The 10,536-nt window shown below is 63.9% G+C and overlaps 1 protein-coding gene across 1 annotated transcript; it reads left to right on the top strand.

Annotated features, from left to right (window-relative positions):
* The first annotated feature begins 348 nt into the window (after positions 1-348).
* On the top strand, positions 349-10,387 carry XRCC1 (X-ray repair cross complementing 1). Its single transcript, XM_054052577.1, is given in 18 exon segments — positions 349-407; positions 619-685; positions 775-867; positions 1,551-1,646; positions 2,266-2,373; positions 2,375-2,425; positions 3,157-3,231; positions 3,870-3,969; positions 4,072-4,145; positions 4,686-4,930; positions 5,882-5,998; positions 7,339-7,429; positions 7,571-7,601; positions 7,708-7,738; positions 8,402-8,487; positions 8,575-8,665; positions 9,809-9,884; positions 10,221-10,387. Coding segments are annotated over 18 exon segments (1,602 nt in total). The 3' UTR covers positions 10,332-10,387.
* The last annotated feature ends 149 nt before the right edge of the window (positions 10,388-10,536 follow it).

The following is a 10,536-nucleotide window of genomic DNA, read 5'->3' as shown; positions in this document are numbered from 1 at the left end:
CCCCCAGACCCTTATTACCCCCCTCAGGGGTCCTAATTCCCCCCCCCCCAGCCCTTAATTAACTCAGTCGGGCTGTTAATTACACACCCAGCCCCTAATTAGCCCCCTCAGGGCTGCTAATTACCCCCCAGCCCTTAATTAGCCCCATGGGGCTGCTAATTACCCCCCCCAGGGGTCATAATTCCCCTTCCTAGCCCTGAATTAGACCCCCCCGGGGGTGCTAATTAATCCCCAGCCCCTAATTAGCCCTCTCAAGGTTGCTAATGACCCTCTCCATTCCCTAATTACCCCCCTGACCCTAATTGCCCACCCCTGGTGGGGGGGAGCCACTGCGCATGCGCAGCGCGAATGGAGGACCAGGAACCATCGAGTCTGGAGGACCGCGAAGCGCAGAGCGGTCCCGGCGGGTTGGGTTTTTTTTTTTTTTTTTTAAGCGCATGCGCAGCGCTAATGGAGGACCAGGAACCATCGAGTCTGGAGGACCGCGAAGCGCAGAGCGGTCCCGGCGGATTTTTTAGCGCATGCGCGTTGCATTCGGGAGGACTGCGTACCATAGAGGTGGAGGACCCCGTGGCGCAGAGCGACCGGAAGTGAAGGGGCGGTCGCTTCCGGTTGGAGTGGCGGGAGAGCAGCGATGCCGGAGATCCCGTTAACGCGCGTCGTGTCCGTCAGCAGCTCCGACCCCGTGAGGACCGGGAGGGGCCGGGGGCGCCTCGAGCTCCTTCCCGACGCCTCGTGGTGAAGTCTCGGCCTTTGTTTTTCCGCCCTCTTTAGCGCTTCCCGGCTGAGAATTTGCTGCAACCGGACAATGGCGGGCGCTGGCGGGGGGCGGCGGCGGGGGAGAAGCAGATCAGCGTCGTGTTAGAGGTGGGGCGGCGCTGTGGGGTCGCTGTGGGGCTCTGTGGGGCACTATGGGGCTCTATGGGGTCGCTGTGGGGCTCTATGGGGTCGCTGTGGGTCTCTATGGGGCTCTGTGGGGCACTATGGGGGCACTGTGGGTCTTTATAGGGCACTGTGGGGTCGCTGTGAGTCCCTATAGGGCACTATGGGTCCCTATGGGGTCGCTGTGGGGCTCTATGGGGCACTGTAGGGTCGCTGAGGGTCCCTATGGGGGCACTGTGGGTCTTTATAGGGCACTATGGGGTCGCTGTGGGTCCCTATAGGGCACTATGGGGTCGTTGTGGGGCTCTATAGGGCACTATGGGTGTCTATGAGGCGGTGTGGGGCACTGTGGGTCTCTATAGGGCTCTATGGGGTCGCTGTGCGTCTCTGTAGGGCACTAAGGAGGCTCTATGGGTCGCTAAGGGGTCTCTGTGGGTCGCTATGGGGTCTATATATCTCTGGGGGTCTCTGTGGGGTCTCTATGGGTCTCTGTGGGGTCTCTATGGGTCGCTATGGGTCGCTGTGGGTCGCTATGGGGTTGCTATTGAGTCTCTGGGTCCCTATGGGGTCCCTATGGGTCGCTGTGGGTTGCTATGGGGTTGCTGTCGGTCTCTATGGGTCTCTGTGGGGTCGCTATGGGTCGCTGTGGGTCACTGACCCCCCGGCAGTTGGGGGTCGTCCGCCCCATCCACAGTCTCCATATCGGCAACGACGGCGCCGCCTTCGTGGAGGCTCTGGTGGGGAACGACGACGGCGACTTCCAGGTGGGACACGGCCCCGATTGCCCCCCCCTTATTGCCCCCATCCTCCCCTTATTGCCCCCATTATTGCCCCCTATTGCCCCCCCATTGCCCCCCCTTATTCCCCCATCCCCCCCAATTGCCCTCTTTCCGCCATCGTTGCCCCTTTTCCCTCTTTTTTTGCCCCATTTCCCCTTTTTTTTCCTCTTTTCCCTCCGTTTTTGCCCCATTTTCTCCATTTTTATTCCATTTCCCCCCATTTTCTCCCTATTTCCTCCATTTTTGCTCCACTTCTGACCCATTTTCTCCTTTTCCCCTCCTTTTCCCCTCCTTTTCCCCTCCTTTTCCCCTCCTTTTCCCCTCCTTTTCCCCTCCTTTTCCCCTCCTTTTCCCCTCCTTTTCCCCTCCTTTTCCCCTCCTTTTCCCCTCCTTTTCCCCTCCTTTTCCCCTCCTTTTCCCCTCCTTTTCCCCTCCTTTTCCCCTCCTTTTCCCCTCCTTTTCCCCTCCTTTTCCCCTCCTTTTCCCCTCCTTTTCCCCTCCTTTTCCTCCATTTTTCTGCGTTTTCCCCTGTTTTTTCACCGTTTTTCCTCCCTTTTCCCCCGTTTTTCTCCCTTTTCCTCCCGTTTTCCCCCGGTTTCCGCAGGTGCTGCTGCCGACGGCGGCGTTTGCGTCTCCGGGCGAGAGCCGCGCGGGGGTTGAGCTGCGCCGCGTGCGGCTCTTCGGGGCGGAGGCGTTGGTGTCGGGGGCGGCGGCGCGGGGGGGGGCGGCGCCTGCGCCTCGTCTGCTCCCAACCCTACTGCCAGGTGACCCCCCCGGATCCTTAACGGGGGGACGGAGGGGCTGGGGGGGTCCCCCACCCCTTCTGCCCCACAGATAGGGGGTGGGGGGGCACTTATGGGGCTGAGGGGGGGCGGTTATGGGGCTGAGGGGGCACTTATGGGGCTGGGATGTTGTGGGGGGGGCGGTTATTGGGCTGAGAGGCTGTGGGGGGGCAGTTATGGGGCTGAAGGGGGGCGGTTATGGGGCTGTGGGGGGGGCGGTTATGGGGCTGGGACGTTGTGGGAGCAGTTATGGGGCTGAAAGGGGGCAATTATGGGGCTGAGGGGTTGTGGGGGGGCAGTTATGGGGCTGAGGGGTTGTGGGGGGGCAGTTATGGGGCTGAAGGGGGGCAGTTATGGGGCTGAGGGGGGGTGGTTATGGGGCTGGGATGTTGGGGGGGGCAGTTATGGGGCTGGGAGGTTGTGGGGGGGCGGTTATGGGGCTGAAGGAGGGCGGTTATGGGGCTGAGGGGCTGTGGAGGGGCAGTTATGGGGCTGAGGGGCTGGGGGGGGCACTTATGGGGCTGAGGGGTGGGCAGTTATGGGTCGGGGGGGCTGTGGGGGGGCAGTTATGGGGCTGGGAGGTTGTGGGGGGGCAGTTATGGGGCTGGGGGGGGCAGTTATGGGTCGGGAGGGCTGTGGGGAGGCAGTTATGGGGCTGTGTGGGGGAGCAGTTATGGGTCAGGGGGGCACTTATGGGGCTCATTTCCCTCCAGAGTCGCCCCTTCGGTCTCTCCTTTGTTCGCATTTTCTCTCCCCCCGAGGAGGATGAAGACCCCCCCCGCGTTCCCGTGAGTGCCCCATAGCTGCCCCATAACTGCCCCCCCACCCCATAACTCCCCCCCCAACCACCCCGCAGCCCCATAAGTGCCCCCCCTGCCCCATAAGTTCTCCTGTAATGACATTTCCAGCGCCATAACTGATCCTACTGCCCCATAAGTGCCCCCCCCGGACCCATAAGTGCCCTTTCAGCCTCATTACTGCCCCATAACTGCTCCCAAGACTGTCTCCTCCAGACCTACAGCTGACCCATAACTGCCCCCCCAGCCCCATAACTGCCCCCTCACTGCCCCACAGCTGCCTCCCCAGCCCCACAGCTGCCCCCTAACTGCCCCCCCAGGCCCCATAGCTGCCCCCTAACTGCCCCCCTCAGCCCCCTAACAGCCCCATAGCTGCCCCCTAACTGCCCCCCTCAGCCTCCTAACTGCTCCCTAGCCCCATAAGTGCCCCCTCAGCCCCCTACCTGCCCCCAAACTGCCCCCCCAGCCCCACAGCTGCCCCCTAACTGCCCCCCCAGCCTCCTATCTGCCCCCTAACTGCCCCCCCCAGCCCCCTATCTGCCCCCCCAGCCCCCTATCTGCCCCCCCAGCCCCATAACTGCCCCCCAGCCCCCTATCTGCCCCCTAAGTGCCCCCTCTGTGCCCCACAGGTGCGGCGTTTGGGCCCCTTCACGGTGCGGGAGGAGGGGGGCAGCCCCCCGCGCCCCCCCGGCGCTCTCTTCTATCGGCGCCCCCCGTCCCCCCCAACAGGTAACCCCCGTCCCCCCCTTTTCCCCCCGTGACCCCTATATGTGGAGCAGGGCAGGGGGGGGTCCCAGACCCCCCCTAACTGCCCCCCATCTCCCCCCACAGTGCCCCCCCAGGACCCCCCCGGGCCCAGTTACGCCCTCGCCGCCCTCCAGAGCAGCGCCGGCGCCGACCCCAAGGTAACCCCCACATTAGCGGGGACCCCCACGGCCCTCACCCACACTTTTGGGGACCCCCGTGGCCGTGAACCCCATTTTTGGGGTCCTCAGACACCCGTGACCCCCCCCCCCCCCCACAGTCTTGGGGACCCCCATGGCCGTGAACCCCATTTTTGGGGACCCACATACCCATGAACCCCATTTTTGGGGTCCTCAGATGCCCGTGAACCCCATTTTGGGGTACTTAGACACCTGTGACCCCCATTTTTGGGGCCTCAGATACTCGTGACCCCCATTTTTGGGTCCCCACCCCCCCGTGTCCCCCATTTTTGGATCCCCCTCCCCCCATGACCCCCATTTTTGGGTCCCCACCTCCCCGTGTCCCCCATTTTTGGGTCCCCACCCCCCCGTGTCCCCCATTTTTGGGTCCCCACCCCCCCGTGTCCCCCTTTTTTGGGTCCCCACCCCCCCATGACCCCCATTTTTGGGTCCCCACACCCCCATGACCCCCATTTTTGGGGTTCCTGACCCCCCCTCCCCCTGTTTCTCCTCTCCCCGCAGCCCCCCAAGCGCCGTTTGACCCCCAAAGCGGACGTCTCCCCCCGGAAGCGCTCGGTGGTGTCCCCGAAAGCCAACGGTTCCCCCCGCGGGCGGCTCAGCCCCCCCGCGCCGGGCCCGATCCTGGCCGGGGTGGTGCTGGTGCTGAGCGGCTTCCAGAACCCTCTGAGGAGTCGTCTGCGCGAGGCCGCGGCCGCCATGGGCGCCGCCTACCGCCCCGACTGGAGCCCCGACAGCACCCACCTCGTGTAGGGGCACCCCAAAAGGCCACGGGCCACGCCCCCTTGGCCATAGGCCACGCCCATTGCACCATAGGCCACTCCTCCTGGGCAATAGGCCACTCTCGGGCCATAGGCCACGCCCCTTGGGTCATAGGCCACGCCCACTGTGTCATAGGCCACACCCCCCGGGACCCATAAGGACCCACATCTGCCCCATAGGGACTCATAGAGACCCACAGGGACCTCATAGAGACCCACATCTGCCCCATAGGGACCTACAGGGACCCATAGAGACCCCATAGAGGCCCATAGAGACCCCATAGAGGCCCATAAGGACCCACAGGGACCCCATAGAGACCCACGTCTGCCCCCCACGTCTGCCCCATAGGGACCTACAGGGACCCATAGAGACCCCATAGAGGCCCATAAGGACCCACAGGGACCCCATAGAGACCCACGTCTGCCCCATAGGGACCTACAGGGACCCCATAGAGGCCCATAAGGACCCACAGAGACCCCATAGAGGACCATAGAGACCCATAAGGACCCATAGGAACCCCATAGAGGCCCATAGGGACCAATAGAGACCCACATCTGTACCATAGAGACCCATAAGGACCTATAGAGGCTCATAGGGACCCATAGAGACCCATAGATCCTCATAAGGACCTACAGGGACCACATAGAGACCCCATAGAGGACCATAGGGACCCCATAGGGACCCACATCTGCCCCACAGAGACTCCATAGAGGACCACATGGACTCATAGCAGCCCATAAGGACCCACATCTGCCCCACAGAGGCCCAATAGAGGACCATACGGACCCATAGAGACTCATAAGGACCCACAGGGACCCCATAGAGACCCCCATGTGCCCCATAGGTCCCCCATTCCCTTCAGCGCAGGCAAAGAGGCCTTTATTCCCCGTTCCCCCCCCCTCATTATGGCTAATTAGGTGTTAATTGCCTCTCCGCAGCTGCGCCTTCCCCCGCACGCCCAAGGCCGCCCTCGCCCGCGCCCGCGGCGGCGTCGTGGTGGGACCCGCCTGGATCTGGGACTGCCAACGGCACCAGCGCCGCCTGCCCTGCGCCCCGTGAGCCACTGGGAGGGACTGGGAGCACTGGGAGGGTCTGCTGGGGCGGGCTGGGCTGGATTGGGAGGGTCTGCTGGGTTAGACTTGGTCATACTGGGTCGGACTGGGCTGGACTGGGAGGGTCTGCTGGGCTGGACTGGGAGGGTCTACTGGGTTGGACTGGGGTGGACTGGGAGGGTCTGCTGGGTTGGACTGGGGTGGACTGGGAGGGTCTGCTGGGGCAGACTGGTTGGACTGGGAGGGTCTGCTGGGTCAGACTGGGCTGGACTGGGTCGGACTGGGTCAGACTGGGTTGGACTGGGAGGGTCTACTGGGGTGGACTGGGAGAGTCAGCTGGGTCAGACTGATTGAGACTGGGTCAAAGTGGGTTGGACTGGGTCAGACTGGGTTGGACTGGGAGGGTCTACTGGGGTGGACTGGGAGGGTCTGCTGGGTCAGACTGGGCTGGACTGGGTCAAACTGGGTTGGACTGGGTCAGACTGGGTTGGACTGGGAGGGTCTGCTGGGTTGGATTGGGTTAGACTTGGTCATACTGGGTCGGACTGGGCTGGACTGGGAGGGTCTGCTGGGGCAGACTGGTTGGACTGGGAGGGTCTGTTAGGTTGGACTGGGAGGGACTGGGAGGGTCTGCTGGGTCAGACTGGTTGAGACTGGGTCAAACTGGGTCAGACTGGGCTGGACTGGGAGGGTCTACTGGGTTGGACTGGGGTGGACTGGGAGGGTCTGCTGGGTTGGACTGGGGTGGACTGGGAGGGTCTACTGGGTTGGACTGGGAGGGTCTGCTGGGTTGGACTGGGGTGGACTGGGAGGCTCTGCTGGGTTGGACTGGGTCAGACTGGGCTGGACTGGGTGAGACTGGGTTGGACTGGGCGGTTCTGTTGGGCTGTGGGAGGCCCGGACTGGGTCTCACTGGGAGTCTGTACTGGGCCAGACTGGGTTGGACTGGGTTGTGGTAGTGGGTTATACTGGGAGGCCGTACTGGGGGATGGGGGGGGGGGCACGCCCCCGATGGGCGGAGTCAGAGTGGGTTTGCATGGCCACGCCCCCAATGGGAGGGGTATGATGGTTTGTATGGCCACGCCTCTGTGGGAGGAGTCCAGTGTGTTTATGGCCACGCCCCCAATTGGAGGGCTCAGAGGTTTATGGCCACGCCCCCTGTGGGAGGAGTCAGGTGGGTTTATGGCCATGCCCCCAATGGGAGGGGTAAGAGGGGTTTCAGTGTCTGTGCCCCCTGATGGGAGGGGGTTGTGTGACCACGCCCCTCATGGGCGTGGCTTACCGACCTCTGATGCCACGCCCCTTTGTGGGTGGGGCTTCAGGAACGCATTATTCCCCCTCAGATACCTCCTGGACGGCTCCGGTTCCTCCGGCAGCGACGATGGAGAGGGCTCGGAAGCCCCTCCCCCCTCTTCGCCCCGCCCCCCCCGCCAGGTGGGAGGGGGGGAGGGGATGGGGAACACCCTCTTTGGGGTCCCCCCACTCCCCCTTTGGGGTCCCCCCACTCCCCCTTTGGGGTCCCTCACCCCTCCCCCTCCTCTCCTCCAGGCCCCGCCCCCCACCAGCCCCGCCCCCCCCGGGACCCCCCCGAGCTCCGATGCTGCAGGTAATGACCCCCCCCCTTAATTACCCCCTAATTAAAGCTAATGAACCCCCCCCAATTAAAATGGGGGGACACCACCCCCCCACCCCACTGTTCTCATCCCTCTCAGGGTCTGATTTGGATGAAACTGAAGCTGAGAGGTGACTGGGAGGGAACTGGGGGGGATTGGGGGGAACTGGAGGGAACTGGGAGGGGATTGGGGGTACTGGGAGGGGACTGGGGGGGACTGGGAGGGGATTGGGAGGACTGGGAGGGGACTGGGGGGAACTGGAGGGAACTGGGAGGGGATTGGGGATACTGGGAGGGGATTGGGGGGAACTGGGAGGGGATTGGGGGGAACCGGAGGGAACTGGGAGGGGATTGGGGATACTGGGAGGGGACTGGAAGGAACTGGGAGGGGATTGGGGGGAACTGGGGGGGAACTGGGAGGGGATTGGGGGGAACTGGGAGGGGACTGGGAGGGACTGGGAAGGGATTGGGGGGAACTGGAGGGGACTGGGAGGGGATTGGGGGGAACTGGGAGGGGATTGGGGGGAACTGGAGGGAACTGGGAGGGGACTGGGGGCACTGGGAGGGGATTGGGAGAAACTGGGAGGGGATTGGGGGCACTGGGAGGAACTGGGAGGGGATTTGGGGGTACTGGGGGGGACTGGAAGGGAATGGGGGAGACTGGAAGGAACTGGGAGGGATTGAGAGGGGATTTAGCGGCACTGGGAAGGATTTGGGGGGACAGGGAAGGGGTTGAGTGTGAACTGGGAGGCACTGGGATGGACTGGGAGGGCTCTTAACCCTTTCCTCTCCAGAGATGACCCCTATGGTGGTTCCACTGAGGAGAACAGCGAAGAGGAAGAAGAGGAGGAGGAGGAGGAGCCCCTCCCCCCCCTGCCCGGTGGGACCCTCCGGGGGGGGTTTGGGGGTGTCCCCGGTGCCCCTCCCCCCCCTTTTCTGACCCCCTCCCCCCAAAAAAAAATTGCAGATTTTTTTGAGGACAAAACCTTCTTTTTCCACGGAGAATTCCCGGAGGAGGAGGAGCGGCGGCTGCTGCGCTACGTGACCGCCTTCGGGGGGTGAGGGACTGGGAGGGGACTGGGAGGGACTGGGAGGGGATTGAGGGTCACTGGGAGGGACTGGGAGGGGATTGAGGGTCACTGGGAGGGGATTGGGGGCAACTGGGAGGGGACTGGGAGGGGATTGGGGGCAACTGGGAGGGACTGGGATAGACTGGGAGGGGATCTGTTGTGACTGGGAGGCACTGGGAGGGATTGGGAGGGGAGTGGGGATCACTGGGAGAGACTGGGAGGCACTGGGATGGACTGGGAGGGGATTGAGGGGAAACTGGGAGAGACTGGGAGGGGACTGGGAAGGGATTGAGAGTCACTGGGAGGGGATAGGGGGAACTGGGAGGCACTGGGATGGACTGGGAGGGGATTGAGGGTCACTGGGAGGCACTGGGATGGACTGGGAGGGGATTGAGGGTCACTGGGAGGCACTGGGATGGACTGGGAGGGGATTGAGGGTCACTGGGAGGCACTGGGATGGACTGGGAGGGGATTGAGGGAAACTGGGAGGCACTGGGATGGACTGGGAGGGGATTGAGGGTCACTGGGAGGCACTGGGATGGACTGGGAGGGGATTGAGGGTCACTGGGAGGCACTGGGATGGACTGGGAGGGGATTGAGGGTCACTGGGAGGCACTGGGATGGACTGGGAGGGGATTGAGGGAAACTGGGAGGCACTGGGATGGACTGGGAGGGGATTGAGGGTCACTGGGAGGCACTGGGATGGACTGGGAGGGGATTGAGGGTCACTGGGAGGCACTGGGATGGACTGGGAGGGGATTGAGGGTCACTGGGAGGCACTGGGATGGACTGGGAGGGGATTGAGGGTCACTGGGAGGCACTGGGATGGACTGGGAGGGGATTGAGGGAAACTGGGAGGCACTGGGATGGACTGGGAGGGGATTGAGGGTCACTGGGAGGCACTGGGATGGACTGGGAGGGGATTGAGGGTCACTGGGAGGCACTGGGATGGACTGGGAGGGGATTGAGGGAAACTGGGAGAGACTGGGAGGGGACTGGGAGGGGATTGAGAGTCACTGGGAGGCACTGGGATGGACTGGGAGGGGACTGGGAGGCAGTCAGTGGGATTGAGGAGGACTGGGAGGGGTTGAGGATCCATACTGGTCCATACTGGTCCGTACTGGTGCGCAGGACACTGTCTCCATCGCTGACGGATGCGGTGACGCACGTGGTGACGTCACAGCAGTGGGGCCCCGCCCTGGAGCAGGTGGGGGCGTGGCCTGGACTCGGAGGGGGCGTGGCTTTGTGCCTGAGAGGCTTTGGGCAGGGCTTGGATTGGGGGTGGGCGTGGCTTTGTGAGGGGCGTGGCTTGAGGCAGAGGGGCGGGGTTGGAGCGTGTGGGTGATGTTTGCGATGGGGTGGGCGTGGCTTGTGGCTCGGGGCGGGGTTTGTCCTGTATTGGGAGGGCAATGGGGGACCGGAGGGGCGTCTATGGGGCTGTGGGGGGGGTGTAGGGGGGACGGGGGGGGATGTGTGGGGCTGGGGGGTATTGGGGGGTGTCGCCCCCCCTCTGCCCCCCCCGACACCCCCTTTTTCCCCCGAGGTGGTGCGGCGGCGGCCGTCGCTGACGCTGGTGGGGCCGCGCTGGGTGCTGCGCTGTGGGGAGCGGCTGCGGGAGCTGCCGCCACAGCCCTTCCTCATCGCCCCCCTCTGAAACCCCTCGGGACCCCCATCGTCACCTCCCCCTGACCCCCCTGTGACCCCATCATGGCTTCCCTGGGACCTCTGACCCCCCTGTGACCCCATCATGGCCTCCTCTGACCCCTCTGTGACCCCCATCATGGCCTCCCCTGACCACCCGTGATCCCTATGTGACCCTCACGTGACCCCATCATGGCCTCCCTGTGACTTCTGACCCC

This window comes from Cuculus canorus, chromosome 35 (genome assembly GCF_017976375.1).
Source record: "Cuculus canorus isolate bCucCan1 chromosome 35, bCucCan1.pri, whole genome shotgun sequence".
NCBI lineage: Eukaryota > Metazoa > Chordata > Aves > Cuculiformes > Cuculidae > Cuculus > Cuculus canorus.
This window is presented reverse-complemented; position numbering and strand designations above follow the sequence as displayed.